Raw genomic sequence first — 24,441 nt, 5'->3', positions numbered from 1 at the left:
TGGTGTGAAAAAGCCAAGGACATTCAAAGCTGTCATAATCCAATCTTCATTATAATTTAACAAGTTTATTTGATTCCGTTTGACATTTAAGACGATATTTGCCATAGTTCAAAATATAGAAGAAAAAAAACAACCCCCCCAAAAAACCCTGGTTTTTTGGGGGGGTTGTTTTTTTTCTTCTATATTTTGAACTATGGCAAATTTTGTTTTAAATGTCAAATGGAATCAAATAAACTTGTTAAATCATAATGAAGATTGGATTACTGTAATAGAATTTTATGTCGTGGAATAATCTAGTATCTTTGGCATTGAAGAGCAAACTTTAATTTTATTATGAGGATGATGAAGGGACATTTTTTTTTGGCTAGTTTTTATATCTTTTATTTGTAAAGAAAAAAGAACACTTCTCCTCCCTCCCCCCCCCCCCCCCCCCTCAAATTTAATCATTTATGATGATTTTTTTTAAAATTATGTTTTCAAAGCTTGATAAGTGTCATACTTTCAAGACATCTAGTACTTTGGAGCAGTATAAGATCAACCAGTTTATGACATCTTCAATTCTAAAATTGTTATTATTTAAATTGAATGATTTATTGATTGATTGATTTATTTATTTTTCTTTTAAGGACAAAAATGGAATTTTCCTCATCGGAATATCACAGTGGAATAACATAAATGTAGGCTTTAGTTGAGAAACTTATTGACCTGTGACTAATAGTCCTTAAAGCACACCATATATATTTTAATTGATTATTATCTGTTTTTCCAGAGACTTTGTGAAGAGCTAGAGTACAGCGAGTTATTGGACAAGGCTTCAGAATATGATGATCCGTATGAGCGCATGGTAAATCATATAGAGTTGTTTTGAATACAAAGATGGGAGAAGCTGTGGACTGTATTTAGTTTTAAAATTGATATTTGGTAAAATCTCTTACAGATTTGGGGAGGGAATTCCAAAATTTAAGCCCTGAGTTATAAAATCATTTTTCTTCATTTAAATTTTAAAGACACAATTTAAACACTTTAATTTCAAAGATTCTCTTTTTGAAATAATATAGAACCTTTTGAGTCTCAATTTCAAAACATTTGTTGAGTAGATGACACTAAAAACCATCATCAGTAACACCAGTGTGTTTGGTTTAAAGAAATGTTTGATTTGCTTTTGACTGACTAAAAAGCAGAACTGTAGATTTTTAGAGAATTATATTTTAAACAAAGAAATAAAGGCTTTGCTCACTTCTAAGTTAATTTTATAGCAAACCAGATACACCCAAGAAAACCTGGCAGGGTTGGATGCCTACGGTTTATAGTGTTTTGGGCACACGTAATGAATGGGAAATAACTGCGTTTATATTGTTTTTTGTTTATGCTATGTGTAAGAATGATAGAGTTATGTCCCATGTCTTACATTTTCTTGAAGAGTGAAAGCCCTTGTTTATTCTTTTGTAATAATAATAATAATAATAATAATAATAATAATAATAATAATAATAATAATAATAATAATAATAATAATAATAGTAGTAGTAGTAGTAGTAGTCGTAGTAGTAGTAGTAGTAGTAGTAGTAGTAGTAGTAGTAGTAGTAGTAGTAGTAGTAGTAGTAGTAGTAGTAGTAGTAGTAGTAGTAGTAATAATGATAATAATAATAATAAGAATAAATAATGACTCTGCCTATTTTCCCTTGTCCTGCAGATCTATATTGCAGCCTTTGCAGTGAGTTCCTATGCCAGTTCCTATTACAGAGAAGGTCACAAGCCCTTCAATCCTCTGCTCGGTGAGACATATGAAGCCATCAGGGAAGATAAGGGATGGAGGTTTATTGCTGAACAAGTAAGAAACTCCCTGCACCGTTCATTCTTCTTCTTCTTCTTCTTCTTCTTCTTCTTCTTCTTCTTCTTCTTCTTCTTCTTCTTCTTCTTCTTCTTCTTCTTCTTCTTCTTCTTCTTCTTCTTCTTCCCTGCACCGTTCATTCTTCTTCTTCTTCTTCTTCTTCTTCTTCTTCTTCTTCTTCTTCTTCTTCTTCTTCTTCTTCTTCTTCTTCTTCTTCTTCTTCTTCTTCTTCTTCTTCTTCTTGCTTATTGCTTCTTCTTTTTCTTGCTTATTCTTGTTCTTCTTGTTTTTCTTCTTCTTCATCTTCTTCTTCTTGCTTTATCTTCTTCTTCCTGTTTCTTTTTCATTTTATTATTCTCCTTCTTATGACCATGGTCAGTGACTGGATAAGTGACAGTGATTACAGAAATCTGGTCAGGTGTTGTTTTTTTATGGGGTACGGTAAGGTTCAATGTACATGCTACCCCATTGCATTCAGTTGTGTCTAATTACCTGACTTTATGAATTGATGAATAGCAGGAATGCGAGCACACATTTTAAAAATGATACATGTTAGATGACTTGAACTGTATGAAATGAAAATTGGTTCCATATGACCTGCAAGGGAATAATTATTCCATGCTTTTCCATCCTTTCATTGCTCATTCATCCTTAGAGTTGTTGACCCAGGAGACTCTCAAAATCAAAACCTCCACATCATTTGTCTTGTAACTTAAATTGAATTGAAGCTTCTATGCGACTATGGAGTCTTGTGGTATGACACTCGTTTTTGGATCACAAGGTCCTCGGTTTGAGCCTCATTTGGCACATATTGGAGTCCCTGGAAAAGGCTTTTTACTCACATTCTCTCACTGAACTTGCGTGTAAAATGAGTATGTAAACAGTGTTGTCTCTGTCGAAAAAAATTGTTATATCGTCTAACAGGAGTCATGTCTCATTCTACATGTTACGTGTTGCTGTTGGTCAGAAACCCTTGGTAAAACGCTTTGAGCATGACTAATGGGTATTGCATTATATAAAAGCTCAGTTGTGGTTGTATTCCACATTATTATTGTTATTCATTCCGTTTAGCTTCAAGCAGCATCATTTGCAATGGTCATGTACAATTACATTAGAAAATACTTAGAATAAACAGTGTTTGTTTCCTCCTCAGGTGAGTCACCATCCCCCTATTTCAGCCTGTTACTGTGAGTCACGGAATTTTACATTCTGGCAAGGTGAGGCACAACAAATATGGAAATGGATGGGAATATGTTGGAAATGATAATTGTTCCATTTATTTTATGTAGTTTGAAATAATATATCTTTAGTCTAATAAAAATCCACAAGCGTAAAAAAAAAAACCCAACAAAAACACCTTCACCTCCCCCTCCCCTCCCTTCTTCTTTTTTTTTTTTTTCTCATGATCTGAAGTTTTGAGAAACAGTTATTTTCTCTGTCATCAAAATTTGAGGATTTTGTATTAGGCTAAGGATATAATTCTAGTTATATAAAATAATAAAAATGAAATTAATCCCCTCAGGGAATTTGTCTGTAGGGTCAGTTTTTTTTGATCGATTGCATGGGATGTTGAGATGTTGAAAGAACGATAATTTGCATCTCAATTAAAAATGATAAAACCCTCTTAAAGTCAAGATATTTCAGATGCAGAGTTTATGACAATACAAAAATTCTTCTATTTTTTCTTTTATTTTCCTATAATGGCCACATTCTATAGATGCTGTGTGCTTGGCTAAGAAACTCACAACATTGCCATCCGGAAATATAAGGGACCAACACACACAACTACATGTAACTTTGAACGTTTATAGTCTGGTTAATACAGTTTAGTGAGATTAATCTTAAGCATGGATGGCAAAAAACAATAACAAGGACCTGAGTGACGTCAACTTTGTTCTGTCTATTGTGCATAAAATATTATTGCGATAAAAAAAGCATACACATATTTTCGTTTTTCTATCCAGAATTTTCCTCATTTGTAAAAAAAATAAAAAAATCTTAAATTAGATAATTCCTTACATGATTTTTAAGATCTCGAATCTCCTTCATGTTTTTTTCTGTTTTTCATTTCTTTCTTTTTTCTTTCCTTTTTAAATGTTTGTTGTTGTTGTTTGTTGACAAATCTTATTCCTCTCCATGTTTTATCCTTTGATATTCCTGCCAGACGTGAGAATGAAAACCAAATTCTGGGGCAAGTCAATGGAGATTCAACCTTTAGGACATGTCCACGTCTTTTTGCCAAAGTAAGTCATAGTTCGTCTGCAGACATTTTGTCATATAGAAATAAATAATGGAGAAGTTCTTGGATTCATGATCTTTTTTCTTAAATAAAAAAAATATTAGGTTTGCCAAATTCTACAATTTTTTGTATTCCTCAGACTTGCCTAATTGAAAATTGAAGAGTTCGTAATTTTTAGGAAATAAAAATTGCAATCAATATACAGTCTACTCTGGATAATCGCAACACCTTGGATCAGCGAAAATCTTGCAATTAACCCAAGTTGATTTTCCTGTCCACTATTGCAATATTTTACAAATATATAGATAACTGAAACCAGTTGTTAACATTGTTCTTAGTCTATCACAGACTGAGCAATTTGATTGAAAGAAAAACCATATGGCAGCCCTGTATAGATTTTGACAAGCTAAAGCATCTTTGATTCAAGCTGACATCTTATTTAGATTGGATTAACTTTCGCTCTTTTGTTCTCAACATTTGTAAGAGTCAAAGAGATTAGCTGTGATGAGAGACAATAAGCTCTCACCAAACCCATTGGTCACAATGCGCATTTGTCAAACCCAAAACAAAGGATATCACCCCATCTCTCCTTACAGCTGTCAATGTTACCTGTCGTTTATACTATGCCCAGCCCCCTCGCCTCATATCTAATGGTCACAAATGACATTACAAACCCATACTGCAAAGTCCCGCCCTTTTTTTTGTCTCTATAGGGTGGTGATGGTGATACACTGATTAACTAGTGTAGTGTTAAACCTCACCCTCTCTCAATTCTTCAACCTGTCATTATTTCACCCATGATAAAATTTAATCATGAGATTTTGTTTGATTGCTTTCTTGAATTTTCCACTTTTGGAGGTCGAGAATTTGTTGCAATTAACTGAAGTTTGTTGTAATTAACCAGTGACTTTTATTTAGAATTAATTTCATTTCTTGGGATATGTTGCGATTAACCGAAAGTTACGATTAACCGAGTTGAAATTATCTGGAGTGGATTGTGGTTAATTTAAAAAATCAGCAATTTACCACCACAAGGATTAAATAACAGTTTAAAATCTTTAAACGTATGTAGTCTGCCATTAACTTTGATTTTCTATGAGTTTTAATGACTTAGAGATGCTCATGAAGTTTTGAGATTGGAGCCAAAATTTCTTAATTCTACGAATTTTAGCCCTCAGCTGCGAATTTACGAAGCCACAACATTTACTACGAATTTTCACACTACAGTGATAATTATTTTAATTAATGATATTGATTGTAGTATTGTCTTTTATGACTTTATTTGACCAATAACAAAAATGGCTGAGCCACATAAGGAAAGAATTAAATTGTGTACTGCTCAACAAGTCTTCTTCTATAGTAAATTTTTTGGCAAGTCTACGAGTGACAACAAATATTTTTATTCTCGCTATTGATTTTTCCATATATGACTTCTATTTTTGGGGGTTACCGGTTAGTTGGGACGACTTAATACTTATATTCTTTCAAGAATACGCATTTCCGCTGTGAACCCTTGCTTGCATCATAATGAACACGAAAGGACGAAAATGAAGAAATGAGTAGCTCCATTTTTATTGTGTTTCCTTCACACCTTTTCAGATTTGTTTTATTGAAAAGAATGAATATTGTTTCACAAAGGATACTAATGACACAAACATTTCTTATTTCTGATCCTTTTAACTTTGCATTCACTTGTTTGGCATCCCCTTCATCCTGACATTATACGATTGGAAAAATAAGATGAGCTTTTTTAATCAAAAAATTTAGAAATTACAGTTTGTTTTACATGGCTCAAGTAAAATACACTGTAATTTCCTGTTATTTTCGGATAACAGTTTTACTTAGAGGCTGCCATTGATTCATCACAATTGAAGAAATAGTCACAAACATTGGACATGACTAATACTGCGCTAACCAAAAAAAGGCAGTGTTTTGAAAAAAAAATAAATCATAAGATCACTTTTTTGAAACTTTGGGACAACAAAGCTGACAGCACCGTCAAAATGATAATATCTCAAGTATTTATGAAAGTAGACTATGTTAAAAAGTTTTTGTCTAGGGCGGTAAACTGTTCCTAACCCAATAAAAATCATTCTTTACACTTACACCCAAAAATACTTTCTGCTCTAGATACAGAGAACATTACAAATGGAACAAAGTGACCACATGTGTCCACAACCTGCTGGGTGGTCAGAGATGGGCTGACCAGTATGGTGAGATGACCATCACCAATAACAATATCGTCTGTAAACTTACATTTACCAAGGTGAGGATGCACTGAGTACCATATTATCTATTCTATTCACTTCATCTCTTGTTGTTTTCCCTCCGATTGCACATCTGCATGCTTAATTTATTTTAGGTATAAAACTGTGCGCTTAGGATGTCAGTAAACTAGCATCATATTTACAGTGAAAAAACCGTTATACAGCTAATGTTATTATGACTTTTTAAGGTTTGTTAAAGTTTGTTATTTGTTTATTAACCTATTTTTGATACTTTTAACGAATTTGTGGTTGGTATGACTGCAAGAATATTTTTTTTTATTTTTTTTTTTTTTTTTTTTGTTTCTTTTTTGTTTTTGTTATTCAAAAAAAAAGTAAATTAAAAAATCAAAGTTTTCTATTTCATACAGTGATAAAATAATATCAACAAACAACAAAAGCACATTGACTTTAGCTGAATGCAATTTTGGGATTGATTATACATTGTTTTAATGGACAATATTTTGCATCGTTTTTTTGCTTTTTTTTTCCTCATTACAACAATGAGCCCATAACTTACTTACTTACTTATCCGAACCAGCGACCACCTGAGCTCTAGCCCTTCGGTCTTGTGCCATGACGTAGAAGTTAGATGTCTTTTGTAGTTGTTCCAGGTGACTATAAAGTGTGTTACTGATGCTTGGATTTGGCGGGAGGAATGTGTATCTCAGGTCTTCAAGAGGTTGACATTCAAGCAAGTGGTGTGTTACTGTTTCATTGGGGTGTTGACATAGGGGGCAGGAAGGGGATGTGTCTTTTGTAATTTTGCTTAAATGGTTGTTGAGCGGTATGTGTTGATTTCTTAGTTGAAAGATGATGCTTTGCTGGTGTCTTCTGAGCTTATTTAGGCAATCAGTCTTTACAGGAGTGGTCATATGGGAAAACATACATCTACCCGTGGTGCTCATTGCCCAACTGTTCATCCATTCTTCTCTCTTATTTGTTTTGATTATTTGTTTCGCTGTGTCTAAGGATACTGGAATTGATGGTTGTAAAAGTGTTGATCCGAGTCTGGCTAGTCTGTCTGCATTGTCATTTCCTGGTATATTTGAATGTCCCGGAGATAAGTCTACTCTGTGTGTTATAAGGAATTCATCTAGTTGAGATCTTAAACTATTGAACGTTGAGGAGAGTTTATTTAAATCGAGAGCTTGGAGAACCGATTTGGAGTCTGTGAAGATGACAGTGTTTTGAAGTTTTGAAGGGTTTAGCTGGAAAACAGAAGAGAGGTGTCGCAGTGAGGCTTCTATTGCAACTGCCTCTGCCTCGTAGTTTGAGCAGGAGCTTCCGCAAGAATTGTGGATTTTATCACAGGTTTTATCTGGGTATTCTACTACAAACCCATACCCAGCATTTTTAGTTCCTTTGTGGGCAGATCCATCTGTGTAAACATGTATCCAGTTGTCTGGGTATTCTTGTATTGTCTTCATTGCTAATGTTTGTATATCTGATTTGTTTTTATTTCTTGTTGTTTCTTCTATGAGGTTAGTCTTTATTTTTGGAAGTTTTAGTTCGGCGTATGGAGGTTTTTGACTGATTAAAATAGATTTTTCTCTGTTTTCTGGGAGTCTGTGTCTTTCATTCAAGTTGTTAGCAATGTGTAGCGGGGATTTTTGTTTTAATCTTGTTCTTGGTTTCCATTTCTCTGCCAGAATTCTGTTTGGATGGTTTTCCTCTTTTCGTTTGTATCTTTCAACCATTTCAAGCACTGCTGATTCTCTGCGAAGTCCAAGTGGTTCCACATTAGTATGTATTTCACATGCTGCTGTGGGTGTCGATCTCAGGGCACCGGAGATGAAGTGAAGGGCTTGGTTTTGTACTCTGTCCAAGGTTTTGTGTGTGTTTTTACTACCTACATTTTGGAGGGCTAAATTGTAGTCCATGACGGAACGCACATAGCCTAAATAGAGTTGTCGAAGCAAGTTTTTGTCTGCTCCCCAATTAGTACTGGCTAGTCGTTTTAGTAACTGGAGTCTCTTTGTGGCTTTGATTTTTACATTCTGAGTGTGTTTGTTCAGAGATAGTTGTTTGTCTAACTGTATGCCCAAATATGTGGGGTTTTCTTCTTTCGTGAGTCGATGGCCTTGGATGGAGAGTGTTATTTCTTTCTTGGAAACAGGATGACTCTTAGTAAATATAGAGTAGACTGTTTTATTGCAATTAACTTTTAATTTCCATTTATCACAGAAGGTGTTTAAGCTTTCTAAATCTTCATTTATTCTATTGGAGGCTATTGGTAGGTGCTTCGTAGTATACCACATAACTAAATCGTCAGCATATAGGGCCTTTTCTGTCTGTAATACTTCTGGTAGATCATTTATAAAAATAAGAAAGAGAGTACAGCTGAGGCAGGATCCTTGTGGGAGACCTTCCTCTAATACTTCTCTGTTTGACAGTCCGTTATTAATTTTTGTTTGGATTGTTCTGTTACTGAGAAATTGTTTAATCCAGAAGTAGAGATTTCCATCAATTCCGTAGTCCATCATTTTTGATAACAACCCTTTCCTCCATACTTTGTCATAGGCTTGTTGGAGATCAACAAAAACCGCGACTATGTTTTCCATCTTGAAAGCCATCAATTATTTTTTGACTTAATCTAAACAATTGATCTTCTGTGCTTTGCCCTATCCTAAAGCCTGCCTGATATTTATTTAGTAGGCCACATGTCTCCAGCCACCAGTATAATCGGTTATTTACCATTCTCTCAGCGACCTTTCCAACACATGAGGTGAGAGATATTGGTCGGTAACTTTTCGTTTCGTCGGGTGGTTTATCTTTCTTTAAGATTGGAATTATAATAGCATTTTTCCATCCCCTTGGTACTATTCCTGTCTCCCATGTTAGATTTATAAGTTTGAGAAGCATCTGTTTACCTCTCACGCTAAGATGCAAGAGCATTTCATTGTGTATCTTATCTGGTCCAGGGGATTTCCTTAACTTGAGTTTTTTCATAGCTCTGTGAAGTTCTGACATGGTAAAGCCCTCTTTGAACAGGTATGAGATAGCTTTTGGGGCCTTTTCTTGATGTTTAAGGTCTTTAATCAATTTTTTGTCCTTTTCACTTCTTTTTGATGCCTTGTTTACTGAAGCAAAATGTTTGTTGAAGATCATGGCTTTTTTTTGGTCATCTACGATTGTTCCTTCTGTAGTTTTCATGGGCTTTGGGTTGGTTTTCAGGGTTTCATTGTTAAGATTATTAAGTAAGGCCCATGCTTTTTTCCCATTTTGATTGAGGTCAATATTAGCGCATGTGTCTGCCCATTTCTTTCTTTTAGCGTTGTTAATAGTTCTTTTGACAATTGCCGATGCTTTATTGTACTCAATCTTGTTTTTAATGGTTTTGTTTTCCTCTAAGTTTTTCCTTGTTTCCTTTCTTGCATTTACTGCTTTTTCAATTTCTTTGCTCCAGAAGGGTTTGTAATTCTGTCGACTACCTCTTGGAATTCCTGCTTTTGCAGCTGCAAGAATGGCTTTGGTGAGGGCTTCGTTTAAATGTTCTACACTTGATGTATCTGTAATTTTTGGAAGCTGGTCATCTAATGTTGCTATGAAAACATCCCAGTTTGCTTTCTTGAAATTCCATTTGGATTTCTGATGAGCCCATAACAATTTGGGTTATCAGACCTTCAAATAAATTCATGTCGGTCTAGACTGTGCGCTCATGGAGGTATTTATAGTTAGGAGGGATAATATAGTTAATACAGCCTAGATAGAATCAGACATTTTTAATGGCTAATGGCTCTGGGTGATGGGTTTTTCATTCATTCCCTTATACCTGTCGTCCTTTTCTATGGGTGTTTATATCCTTGTCCCGGTAAATGATGACTGATTTGCCTCGACCGTGGGTAGAATTTTTTGTAATGAGGGAAGCAGTCTGATGTGGGCATTTCTTTGGTGATCTTGGGTTTTTTTTTAAACCTGAAAATTATTTCACTGGGTTTTAATTTATAAAAAAGCACCATGTAAATCTCTCTTTCCCTCTCTCTATCTCTATCTCTATCTTTCTCTCTCTCTCTCTCTCTCTCTTTCTCTCTCTCTCTCTCTCTCTCTCTCTCTCTCTCTCTCTCTCTCTCTCTCTCTCTCTCTCTTTCTCTCTCAATGCTTTTAACTTCAGACCTACAACTTTTCCTCTATCATATTTCTTTTTGTTGGCACTGAAATGACCTAACAGTGTCTCAAGCGCCGTAAAACGCCTATAAACTAAAACAAACAAATATCTACTTCCTCATCCTATTTCCAACATGAATAAAAATTCATCCAACATTGCGTTATTTCCTGATAGGGTGCCAACCACTACTCATCCAAACGTTATGAGGTCTACGGTAACATCAGCAATGCTGATGGGAAGGTTGTACACAATCTCTTTGGCAAATGGAACGAAGCATTCTTCTGTGGACACGCTGCTTCGGCCAAGTGTATATGGAGGCCTGGTAAGTAAAAATTTTCTGTTATCAACTCCCTTGGATGGAGAATTCTTGAGTTCTGTTTTAAAAGACTGTAAATAAACTTTTGAACATATTAAAAATATTTTCCTACATTCATTTTGTAGCGCAGACAGTTTTAAGTTTTTAAAACTGTATTATCAATGCCATTGTATTACAATGCACAGATCTGCAAACTTGATTTTTTAAAAAATTGATAACCTTCAGTGTTGAGAAACAGTAGTTGCTCTGTTTAGCTTCATGAATGATCAATTTGTCCTTAAATCACAGCTTCAAAATTCTAAATGCATTTGTTCTACCACTACCTTTTCTATTTTAATAACTCTTGTTGAATGAAAGCTGTTGTAGCCGTTTCGTAGTTAAATCTAAAGATTTGTGGTTCTGCATTGCCACCAACTGTCCTGATGAAATTGGGACTGTCCCAATTTGGCAATTTGGAGAAAATAAAAAACATAATAAAAAAACATTGGACTGTTATATGTATGGAAATGACCCTTGCACGTCCCAGGATTATGATTAAAACAAGGAACAGAAAAAGACTCTAAATCAAGATTATATTGTATAATAGTCCAAACATACTGCTGTTTTGGGTCATGACAGTATGCTACATATGGTGTCCCGATTTAGCTCTTTGAAAAGTTGGCAGCTATGGTTCTGCAAATTGCTTACAGTAGAAGCCAGGACATAGAATGTTAGATAGCCTTGCCTTACAATATATGACAGTATCAAAAGCTCACTTTCTGGTAGTTTAAATACAGTAAATAGAATTTTTTTTTGAAAAAATGATTCTAAATTGAAGAACACTTTGAATGGCAGTGCGAATCTTAATAACATTTTTGAGTTATACCTCTGAAAGATGATCAATGTATAGAATTATTTGGACTATGATAATCGGATAAGGCGTTTGGATGAGATGCAGAAATGTTGATGCTATGCATTCAGTTAAACAAACTCATAACATCCGCCAGCCAGATATAATATAACAACACACTAAACAATGTGTAACTTTGAACATTTATAGTCTGATTGATACAGTTGAGAACATCTGATAAAAATGGCTGGCTCAAAACAATATCAAAGAGCTGAGTGACGTCAATTTCGTTCCTTCTTTTTGAGAATATGAATTTTATCAAGTCATTATTGAAGTAACATCATTTCAGAATCTATTGCAAATGATTAAAATGTGATTGTTTCATAATTTTTCCCCTCCAGGTGCAATGCCAGAGGACTATGAACTGTACTACGGATTTACAAGATTTGCCATAGAACTCAACGAGTTAGATCCTGACATGTCGAAATTCTTGCCACCTACTGACTCACGATTCAGGCCTGACCAGAGGTTAGTTCATTCAATCAATAAATTAGTGATATTTGTGAAGATAAAATGACTTATCATAGAGTCATGAATTGATTTTAAAGACATATCCTATTAGATTCTATGACAAAAACATCAATTGTTGATGTGTTAATGGGGGTCCTGATAGATGAATTGATAGCGCACTCGCTTTACATGCAAAGGGACCAACATCGATCCCAGATAAAGTCAAGATTTTTTTCTTTTGACCCCCTGTCTACCCAGCAGTGATTGAGTAGCTAGGTCAATTAGATCTGGTGGAAAGTACTTTGCAATAGACTAGTGTCCTATCCAAAGGGTAGCAAGAAATTGGCATTGCCCATTTCATGCCATAGATATGGGATAAATTCCGGCTCCAAGGGCTTAATGGCCCAGAAGGACTACGGTACTTTAAGTTATGTGTTAATGGTTTAAATGCATCAACATTGATACTTGAATAGGTATTATTACAGATATTCCTATTTCTCGAATGTAGAATAAAACTGGTCTACAGAAATAGAAAAATAAATCAGGATTTCTAAGTTGCGATCCTTATCCAGCAGGTTCTAATGGTATCACTTGACAATGTTGTGATGAACTATCAAAGCAGTGAAATGACTGCCTAATGGTGAACAGTTGTGAACACACCCGGCAGCCGTGTCACAATGCAGTGCTCAACCAGATGCTCTGCAGTTTCTAGTAGGGGGAATTAGGTCCAAAAACCCCTTGAATTGTGCAAACAGGGTTGAAAGCATGAAAATTACATATGTTGTAGAATATGAAAAACCCTATAATTTATGATATAGAACCACTCTGAGAGATCAGTATTAGTTGAGATACAAGGTTTTTAAGATTAGAAAATTTTGAAATGGACGACAATTATTTCTTTCATTTTTATTGTGTAAACATTCGAGGCAAGCCGAGCAAAGGTTGTTTTACGTCATCCTTTGGATTCCCATTGGTGACTATTTTTAGCGTCGAAGCGGATGTTTTCCTTTCCCTTTACTTTCGATTCACAAACCATACAAATTATTTAATCGTAAATATTATTCAATTTCACTTGTTTTAAAGGACGTCGAGCGAGCAATATTCTATAATATGAGATTTTTTATGCATTTGATTTAATAAGTATAATCAATTGCTCTAAAACGGACGGGCAGACGGGCAGACTAGTAGTGTCGAGCGGAAGTCTCGATGATACCTCAAGTCATCGGCCACCAACACTCAAAACTTCCCAAACTCGATGACCAAGGAAAAGTCGGGAATTCCCGAGAAGTAGCACTTCAACTGAACTTTGGATGGCTTTTTTGTATTAAAACTTAAAATACATTAAATAAATTCACTTTGTATAATAATAAAACATTGATACCTATAACCATTTTGATCTATTTACGACGTTTGTGTTTTGTTAGCTGTTTAAAATATGATATAACGTCAATACCCAATACCAATGACTAGGTATTGAATGAAAGCACCGATGACTAGAGCGATGCTCGAGACTTTTTTGAGTCTCGAGACTCAAAAAAGCATCGAGACGCAAAAAAGTCTCGAGCTTCGCTGGAATCATCGCCGACGAGAGAGGGGTGAACAATGCAGATAGTACACATTGTTAGTAACGCGTGCGTCACTCGCGCAGTATAGTCTCGAGACTCGGGACTCGGGACTCAATACGAGAAGCATCGACGACCAAGATTCTCGAGACGAGAAAAGCATCGAGAACTAAGTGGAGGTCGGGAAGTTCTCAGTCGTCGATGACCTGACTTCTCAAAACCTAAAGCATCGATGACCTTTTGGTGATCCGGATGCCCTCCCCTACAGACTAGCAGAACGCAGCTCAATAAATGCCGATACCGGTGTTGACAAAGGACAGTGCTCCTTCTCCCCTCCTCCTGTTTTCTTTTCTTTCCAAAGAAAAATTGCTATAATCATTTTACGTGAGTTAAAACCTATTTCGGTCAAACTTGATGACAGTAAAGAGTCAGCATACCACTTTCATTGCTATAATTATCATCATTATCATCATCATCAGCCACTATGATGCTGTATTGTGGCAAATTATTTACTTTACGTTATTTACCTCAAAGGGACAATGGAGAAATGTTCTATTTGTACTGTTGTGTCCTTATGTAAGGCACTGCACACATTTTGCCTGCTGATGATAGGTCTTTAACAGAAAGAACGAAAGAAAGAGAGAGAGAGTTATGAAAGAATATTGCATACGCCTAATAAAGGAATGCCTTTGCATGATTTCAGATACACATACAATAGCAAAAAGAACTGCTCCCAGAGACTGGGACAAGTGTTTGATATGCCAACGATAACATAGACCGTTTATAATGTCCCTCTAAGTCGAGGAGGTATGACAAAGGGCAAGGCTATGAAACTCTTCTTGAAGATTTAACACAATTCAATTCTTTGGTTTGTGATGAAAACAATTTGGATGTATCTATTTTTTAAATTCATCATAAAGAAATGAGATTATTGAAAGCTTAAAACAAAATGATGCTAAGTGGCATAAGTATTGTCGTGTAAAATTTAATGCCAACAAAATTTAGCGATTAGAATTAAAGAAATCTAAAAGAATTGCCCTACAAGAATTCCAAACTTCGTCATTTGACTTGGAGGAGTCACCGAATGAATATATTTCGCAACCCACGAGAATAATGAGACAACGTTCAAAATTAGAGATTGGCTATAATAAACAAACGTGCTTTTTTGTAAAAACATGGAATCGGGAGTACTCCATTCTGTAATGACAACAGATATGGAAGAAAATATTCGTGAAATAACGTTATCTATAAAAGATTCTGATATGTTGTCATTTATTGCCAGAGGAGATTTAGTCGCTCAGGATGCACACTGCCACCCTATACCATAAAATTTGTCATGTACGATACTTAAAAAAACAAGCTTTAAAAGATGTCACTGCTGATGATAATCATGATGTCACAGTTCTTGAAAGAAGTCGAGCTTTTGCTAACATTATATCTTTTATAGAAGAGAACCCTGCAACAAATGTGACGATCGACATGAACCACTGTGGAACTTATTTCCAGAATTGTCAAAAGTGTCCCAAAAACTGATCAAATGTTCATGTAAGAGAGAATGTATCGGCCCCCGATGCACGATCAAGTGTTTAAGGTCCGGTTTGCCTTGCACGGACTTGTGTAGATGCGGTGTGTGTGTGTGTGTGGGGGGGGGGGGGCGGGTGTATTAGGTCAGTACAGTAATGAGTAAAATTATCTCTCTCTCTCTCTCTCTCTCTCTCTCTCTGTCTCTCCTGCTCCCTCCCTCTCCCCCCCCCTCTCCCCCCCTCTCCCCCTCTCTCCCCCTCTCCCTATTTTAGCTACTAGTTAGGTTAGTACAGTAATGAGTAAAATTCTCTCTCTCTCTCTCTCTCTCTCTCTCTCTCTCTCTCTCTCTCTCTCTCTCTCTCTCTCTCTCTCTCTCTCTCTCTCTCTCTCTCTCTCTCTCTCTCTCTCTCTCTCTCTCTCTCTCTCTCTCTCTTTCTCTCTCCGTCTCTCCCGCTCACTCCCTCTCCCCCCTCTCCCGCTTTTATCTACTAGTTACAACACGAAATAACCATCAGTTAGCTACCGTAAATGGTTACCCGTGTATTTAAAGTTTTAGATCGCACATTGTATTGTCGTTATTTCCTTGGATAAGTAATGCTATATAGGAAAAAATAAAAGTGCTAAAAACGCACTGTTCTGATAAATTGCCAGAGTGGTTCTATATCAGGTGTTATTTATACGGGTCATAGCTACCTATATGATATGGAGTGAGTAGAAAAGTGCCAGAAGACAATAGAGAATAAAAAATTTTTTCGCGGCGGTGGTGGGGTTTGAACCTGCGACCTTATTGGTACGACAACTCCGCCTGGCAGGTGAGAGCGTGGCTCTACCGTGTGAGCTATCCACGAACACAAAAATATTCGTTTCAAACCCAAAGTCATTTCTAGATCCCTCTCTCACCCACTTCTTGAGATCGCCGATTCGTTCGCCACCATCGAGAAGTAATTTTGACCAGCAGTTAAGCTTAATAGCCAATATTCTCATCACAAACATATAACATAGAAACGATTGAGACATTGAGTATGCTCCGGTGTATGGGGTGAATTTTTAATTCAGAAAAGTGAGTGGAGCAGGCACTTATGTTGGTAACAACAAGATATGGAGTGAGTAGAAAAGTGCCAGAAGACAATAGAGAATAAAATTTTATTCTCTATTGTCTTCTGGCACTTTTCTACTCACTCCATATCTTGTTGTTACCAACATAAGTGCCTGCTCCACTCACTTTTCTGAATTAAAAATTCACCCCATACACCGGAGCATACTCAATGTCTCAATCGTTTCTATGTTATATGTTTGTGATGAGAATATTGGCTATTAAGCTTAACTGCTGGTCAAAATTACTTCTCGATGGTGGCGAACGAATCGGCGATCTCAAGAAGTGGGTGAGAGAGGGATCTAGAAATGACTTTGGGTTTGAAACGAATATTTTTGTGTTCGTGGATAGCTCACACGGTAGAGCCACGCTCTCACCTGCCAGGCGGAGTTGTCGTACCAATAAGGTCGCAGGTTCAAACCCCACCACCGCTGCGAAAAAATTTTTTATCTCTATTGTCTTCTGGCACTTTTCTACTCACTCCATATCTTGTTGTTACCAACATAAGTGCCTGCTCCACTCACTTTTCTGAATTAAAAATTCACCCCATACACCGGAGCATACTCAATGTCTCAATCGTTTCTATGTTATATGTTTGTGATGAGAATATTGGCTATTAAGCTTAACTGCTGGTCAAAATTACTTCTCGATGGTGGCGAACGAATCGGCGATCTCAAGAAGTGTGGTGAGAGAGGGATCTAGAAATGACTTTGGGTTTGAAACGAATTTTTTGTGTTCGTGGATAGCTCACACGGTAGAGCCACGCTCTCACCTGCCAGGCGGAGTTGTCGTACCAATAAGGTCGCAGGTTCAAACCCCACCACCGCCGCGAAAAATTTTTTTATTCTCTATTGTCTTCTGGCACTTTTCTACTCACTCCATATCTTGTTGTTACCAACATAAGTGCCAGCTACCTATATGCCAATTTTCAGGATTCCAACCCCAATGTGCACGGTTTTAGCCTAATTTTCCCTAATACAATGAATATGAAGAAAATATATATTTTTACGCAGTTATTTCCCTTGTTTAATATAGCTATAATAGGTAAAATATAAGGCCTTAAACCGATACGTTATGATTGATTGCCAGAGTGGTTCTATATCAGATGTTTTTTCTATGGGTCTTAGCAACCTGTATGCAAATTTTCATGCTTTCAACCAGAATTTGCACGGTTTTAGCCTAATTCCCCCTACTATTTCAGGCTCTTTGCCACAATGAGTACACATTGGAGATGGAGACAGGCCCCACTGATGAAGCGTGAACGCCATTGGACAGGTTCTGGACCTAAGTCTGTTGGCAGCCATCCAATGTCTCCTTGATTGACAACTTCTCTCTCAGTTTATAGAAGATGATGGTTGGCAGCTCAGTAATATGGGACCTTTTCTGCACGATATGAAAATGAAAATATTGTTGCTTGAAGCTTGAAAAAATGAATAACAAAAAGGAAAATTAATAGAAGCTTCAATTTAAAGAACAGAAACAGATGCTGTGGACGTTTTTGATTTCCCCTTTATCAGCAAAACATGATGAATGAAACACTAAAGTTGAATGAGAGATGAGAGAATGAGGTTGACATTTGTCCTTAGTGTTTCATTCATATCGTGTTTTACTGATAAAGGGGAAACACGTTACTTCCAAGTTTTCTGTCTTCTTTCATTAAATTAAATCTTCTATTTCATTTCCTTATTGTTATTTATTTCTTTGTGATATGTAAAGTTTGTTACCTTTGTGACCTGTGAAGGGAATTACCCCAGTACTGTATGAGTCATTGAGGCTATTTCCAATTCTAATGCTAATGTTTATTTACTTGTTTGTTGTAGACTGTTGGAAGAAGGAAAGATCCAGGAGGCTGAGAATGAAAAACACCGACTTGAAAACTCCCAGAGGGACCGAAGAAAGAAAAGGGAGTCGGAAAAAATTGAGGAGCAACAACCTATGTGGTTTAAGTATGTTTTACTCAAGAATTTATTTAATTTGACTTTTAATTATGACTGGAGATATTTACTCACTTATTTACTTATCCATGGCCTGTACTTGTATACACGTTGACTATCATATGCCTCCACGATGATCTATCATCTGCGTCCTTAATGTACTCGAGAGTTCGTTGGGATGTTGCTTGTCGACAGCCTCAAACTACATTTGATAAAATAAATTTTGGGAAAAAAATAGAAATTGATGAAGGATTATTGAACATATCATATAATGATATCACTGAATACACTATGATACCAAATGTTGGTAGACGATTCCATAGTCTGATAGAAGATGTGACCAACAGAGATTAAACACAATTATGTTATTTGAGGGAAAAAGTTATGTGATCTTTTCACACATGTTAAATGTGATTGCAGAAGCTGAACTGGTTTTTAACCTCCCCCCCCCCCCCCAAATCACATCTCTGACATTTACATGGTTAATGTCAAATGTCCTCACTATTGTGCGGTTATGTGGTCTAGTGGTATGACACTCACCTTTGGATCAGAAAGTCCAGGATTTTTTAGTCCCTCTCTGAGTGGCACATAGTTGAGTCCTTAGAAAAGGCTCTTTATTCACTTTACCTAGGTGTAAAAGTACTTGGCTGTCAACAGCGTTGTCTCTGTTGGAAAAATGGTAATATCACCTAACACTTCTCATCTTACATTACGTTAAGTGCTGCTGTTATCTAGGGATCCCTTGTTAAGCGCTTTGAGCATGTTTAGTGGTCATTTCACTATATAAAAGAGCTCAAGTTTGTTTCCTATATTGATCATTTTAAAGCAAAGGAATATTTAAACATTTTATTTTCAAAGCCAGTTTGATACATAAGAGTAAAGAAATGAATGAAAACCTGGTAAAATCATTCATTCAAATAAATATTGTTGCTGTGTGTCTTGGCTGTCTCGGTGGTGTGGTGTCTTTTAAGAAAAAAATCAAAGTTGATCATGTTCTGTAATCAGTTGGTGACATTGTTGGAAAAATAAAGGAAGTCTGTTCCCGATGTTAGCACTTGACTCACATTACCCGACTTGGTGGCTCCTGTGTAATGAAGTTCATATCTATCTAAATGCAGCTGTGGATATTGAAAAGGTGTTTTTGAAACAAAAGGGACACCTTACAAACAATTTGCAATGCGAAGAGTGGAAGTTTGGTTCTTAATAACCTGCTTTGGGAACAGTAACAACCATTTTGAAGCACCTCGAGCTGGTTGAAACTGAAAATGCCTTATATAAATGTGTATTATATAATTATTTTTTTTATTTATTTATTTTTCCATTTTGTTTTTGACAAAAATATAAACAACAAAATGAAAAAAAATGATTTATATGTTTAAAAATGTTTTTTTTCAAATCCTTTTCATTTCTTCTTAACAGGAAAACAACAGCAAACGGCAAAGAGAGCTATGAATACAGCAGTAAATACTGGGAGCACCGCAAAGATCCAGGATTTTGTCGAATGTCTTTCATGCCTCTCTACTAGTCTTATTGTTATCATTATGTCTGGTCTGCCAGGCAGTTTTACTTACAGCAGTAATGGATCCCAGGGAGGAGAGCTTTGAAATTTGAATTACCGATATAGATAATCAAAGGAGATACACTTGAGTTATGAAAAGGGAGACATTAACAATGAAAGTGTAGCCTTTCCCTTAAAAAAACAAAACAAAGCAAAACATTCTTTATTTATTGTTTATTTACAATAATATGATTATGTTGATTTTGTGTACGAGAATTTTTAGGGTTTTTTTTTTTTTTTGCTTTTTGTTCTGTGTTGGCAAACTGGCCAAAAATAAACCTTAAATCTTGAATTGAATCTTGCTATTTTACAAAAATATAATGGCATCACCCTTACTGACAAAACTGGCCACATTGTGTTATATATATATATATATATATATATATATATATATATATATATATATATATATATATATATATACACTGCTCTGGCATTGAACATTGTAAAAATATTACCATATTTCCTTCATTTCATAATGTATGACATTGGCTTGACTGATATAATATAAGATAAATCTGTTCACCGTTTCACTGCGATTAACCTCTGTAATTCAAGTTTATTCTTTGCCATTTTCGTCTACCAGCATTCATATGGAAAGTTTCACATCTTTCTTTGCATTTGCGGGTGGTTGGATGGGAGCATCACCCTTGAATCATATACCTATGATGTTCGCATGGGTGTACGATCCGATAGTGATGTCGTTTCTTCTTCTCTTTACTAGCCTATCCTGCTTCTTTGGTTTGTGATTGTATTTTTGACAGGGGATATTTTTTTTCTGTAAATCTTCTGCCTGTTTGTTCTTGGTTATTTATAATTTAGCTTATGATATCTTTAGGTTATGTTTTTGATTTACATTTGTACTATTTTTGTTAGATTGCTTGTTTTTTTGTTTCAGTGGTCTCTCATATAACCTCAATTGTGTTGGAAGAGACCTAAAGCAACAAACAAAAAAAAAAAATTTCTTTGCATTTCATTCAAACTAATTTATAATTGATGTTTTGATATATTTTTTCTACATTTTGAATCACATCCCATCAAAATTTACCATTCTGTATTTACATAAATTTATTCACATCGAATGTGATGAAGCTGATAACAGTCTGCATGACAGGGATGTTATAATAATAATAATTATTATTATCATAATTATTATTATTATTATTATTATTATTATTATTATTATTATTATTATTATTATTACTACTACTACTACTACTATTCAAGGAAATTTTCTTTTATTTTTAAACAGACAATAACATTTATCATGAATTGATCTTTTGAGAAGATAGAAATGATATTGTTTGTTTTTATTTTGATGAGAAATTTTGTTCAAATGTTATTCCCATCCATGTATCCGATGCTTCACACCTAATTAAATTGTGTTTATTATTGAGTCTTTCAACCAAGAAAAACGTTCATTCTCCATTAGCTTGATGTGTTTTGATAATTGAATTTGATTTTTAAATTCATTTTTGTTATTTTGTTTGTTGAGTTTTTTTAAGTGGTTAAAGTATTTGTTTAAATGAATGAGATCAGATCAGATAAAATTGGTATGGATGGGTTTTACCGTTACCATTAATGGCATTGATACAAAAACATTTAAATACATAGAGATTGTCCTTATTTGACACTTTATATCACTGGGTGGGGTTCATGGCCTCCCGCAGTGGGCATGGTGGCACTTACTGTGTCTTCTATCCCATTGTGTCTGTTTTTCCAATTTGCTTTCTGTCTTTGTCTTGGAATGAGATTACTTGGTTTTACCCTGGCCTGGTGGGGGTGGTTGGCTGGGAGGGAAATAGCCAAATGCATAGTTATTGTTTTGGGAGATGATATTTTTTCCTTGTAAATCATCTCACAGTTATGTATTATTATATTTGTTATTATTAATGTATAATGTAAGCATTTGAATGTATTCCTCTTTGTTGGATTTTGTGCTTGTGTCCGGATGAGACTTATAGGTGATCTCAAACTAAGTACATTGGTGGTATGCTCTTGGAATCTACATCTGATCCCTATTTGTTCCTAGTTCCCCTTTGTCTTACTTTTTCTTGGGTGCTTTAATTGTAATTCCAGAACTTTTTACTATCCCATTTTCTTCCTTTTTACAGGCGCTGATATAACCTAAATGTGTTGCAAGCGCCGTAAAACCCTTAAAAACAAACAAACATTAGTGTGATCTTGTGCTGGTGTCTGGGTGAGACATTTAGGTGATCTCAAACTAAGTGTGCTCTTGGAATCTACATCTGTTCCCTCTTTGAATCATTCCCCTTTGTCTTACTTTTTCCTCAAGCCCTTTTAATTGTACATCTAGAATGTTTTTACTAATTTTCTTCCTTTTTACTGGCGCTGATATGACCTATATGTGTTGCAAGCATAGTAAAACCCTTAGAAACAAATACAAACAAGACAACACTTGATCTCATCTAGCTTAGCATGCCGGTATCCTTTGTTTGTGCCTGGACTGGACTTTTTGGTAATGTCAAAATACTAGGAAGAAGGGTGACCTAGGAATAGCTGGAGAAGGGCATCGATAGAGGATCTGAAAACTGAACATAACATTGAGAGAAGCTGAAAAGATGGCACAAAGCTAGACAAGATGGAGGGGATTCGTCAATGGTCTATGCTTCAGCCAGAGTGAAAGGCCTAAAGCAGTAAAATACTAGTCACAGTAATGGATAGGTCATGGAATCGGCTGTTACCTATTTGAATTAGTCGCCTTTGTCTGACTTTTTCTTTTGGTACTTTTTAGCTTCAGAACTACAACTTTACCTCTATCATCTTCTTATCTTACTGGCGCTGAAAACACCTTAAAGTTTCACTAGTGCTGTAAAAACCCTACAAAACAAACAAATAAACATAATGACATTGTTATGATAGCATTTCTTGTTTATTTGTGATGAATGAACTAGCTGCCTTTGCATTTTGCTTCGCTATTTATGCTCACTATTTTTTATTATTCCCCTCTGATATATTCCTCCCCATTCAATTTTCCTCTCACCCCAAATTGTGACAGTTTCTGTTACTACACATTTTCTCCTTATAATTATTCTAATGCCAGAAATTTTGTTATGAATTTTATTATTTTGCCGTCGTTGTTATTGCTGTTAATACCATGTGATTATCATTCTGCTCTCTTTCGCGATTTATTATTCTCATTTTTTGCTCATTGCATTTCATTTTATTTCATTTGTCGTAGTCTGTCCGAGCCAATAGGCCCATGTTTATCTCGGTTTCTTTAGCAATTTATTGCATTGCTACCCTTTGGATTTATGTTGGAGTAGACTGTGGGCACAGAGTGAGATCTTTCTTATAATTTTTTTCTTGGTCCTCATAGGGCTCTTTAGCTGGGATGAAGACAGTAAAATGTGTAGTATCTTTTTTTTTTTCTTTTGAGATGATATGTTTTTCCTTGTAAACCATCTCTGTAATATGTACTATTATTGTTATTAGTTTTGAATTTCTTGTACTCTATAAACATTAGACTATATCCTTCATTGCAGGTTTCTTAGCTCGTGACTGACTGAGCTTTAAGGTATTGTAAAAATAGGCACATTGGTGGATTGCTCATACTCATAGCATCTTGTTTCCTTTTTTGTTACCAGAAATGGTAATATGTTTAAATTGAAATACATTGCATCAAGTTCTAAAGCATTTAAAGGAAATATTGGTGCTAAAACTTCAAAGAAAGAAATAACAATAATAAATTAGAATAGGAGCATCAATTTACAGATTTAAAAGATGGAAATTGGCCTAACCTGATCCCTCTTCAGGGGAAAATGTTTGAAAATTCAGTTATTTTTGTAAGATGCGAATATGCGACTTAATGATATAATATCAATTCTAAAGTTGCAATAGAAATATGGGTGGAAACCGTTTGTGAGATACAGATTCTAATCTTGAAATTTGGATTTTTTTTCCCCAAAAAATATACAAAAATAATATTATAAAAAAAAAAAATGTAGTCTCAGAGAGCCATTAGGCCCATGGAGCCGGAGTTTATCCTGGTTTCTACAGCATGAAATGTACAATAGCAATTACTTGCTACCTTTTGGATAGGATGCCAGTCTATCGCAAAGTACTTTCCACCAGATCTAACAGTCCCAGTTACCCAACCACTACTGGGTGGACAGGGGGGGGGGGGGGGGGGGGGGGGGATTGAAAAAAAAATCTCAACTGCTCTCGGGATTGATATCGATCCCTTTGATTGTGAAACGAGTGCTCTACCAACTGAGCTATCCCCTCCCATTGATATTATACCAGTTGGCTAAATGAATTGATAACGGACATTCTAGAGTTACCAACACTGTAGATTTTCCAAATATTTTTTTGGAGGGTGATGGGGGAGGTTGAAATTTCCAATAAGGTCCCGAATAAAGGAAAGCTCACAGTCACAATTATAGTTAAGGAAGGTACACAATTGAATTTTGCAAATTTTTGTTTTTATTTTTTTGACAACTTTTTAAACACTCCGTTGACTGTACGCGATGTTCGGTTTGTTACGTTTGTTTTTGTTTGTTTTTTTTTCACTGTCAGTGCAGTGTTTGGTCATTATAATCTAGTGTGTATACAGCATACCATTTCAAACGTATTTATTTTATTTACCTGTCATTTTATCATGCCGTGTATTATTATGTATATCGAATTGCTTGCATTTGGAGTATCTATAA

The 24,441-nt window shown here is 35.5% G+C and overlaps 1 protein-coding gene across 5 annotated transcripts in view; it reads left to right on the top strand.

The window, feature by feature from the left end:
- LOC144958900 (oxysterol-binding protein-related protein 3-like) overlaps window positions 1–20,084 on the top strand; it is a 104,562-nt gene extending 84,478 nt beyond the window's left edge. For 3 of the 5 annotated variants that reach the window (XM_078891183.1, XM_078891181.1, XM_078891182.1), the window contains exons 17-25: window positions 770–844; window positions 1,694–1,831; window positions 2,985–3,048; window positions 3,996–4,074; window positions 6,201–6,336; window positions 10,617–10,764; window positions 11,989–12,115; window positions 18,097–18,222; window positions 19,630–20,084. In XM_078891183.1, the coding sequence (XP_078747309.1) occupies window positions 770–844; window positions 1,694–1,831; window positions 2,985–3,048; window positions 3,996–4,074; window positions 6,201–6,336; window positions 10,617–10,764; window positions 11,989–12,115; window positions 18,097–18,222; window positions 19,630–19,735 (999 nt within the window). In that variant the 3' untranslated portion in view covers window positions 19,736–20,084. The remainder of the gene's footprint in view (window positions 1–769; window positions 845–1,693; window positions 1,832–2,984; window positions 3,049–3,995; window positions 4,075–6,200; window positions 6,337–10,616; window positions 10,765–11,988; window positions 12,116–18,096; window positions 18,223–19,629) is intronic. The other 2 variants (XM_078891185.1, XM_078891184.1) reach the window with 1 other exon arrangement.
- The last annotated feature ends 4,357 nt before the right edge of the window (window positions 20,085–24,441 follow it).

The sequence above is a fragment of the Berghia stephanieae genome, chromosome 13 (genome assembly GCF_034508935.2).
Source record: "Berghia stephanieae isolate SIO BIC M18660-M18661 chromosome 13, UCSD_Bste_1.3, whole genome shotgun sequence".
Lineage (NCBI taxonomy): Eukaryota > Metazoa > Mollusca > Gastropoda > Nudibranchia > Aeolidiidae > Berghia > Berghia stephanieae.
Note: the sequence above shows the minus strand (reverse complement) of the source record. Positions and strands in the feature narration are given on the sequence as shown.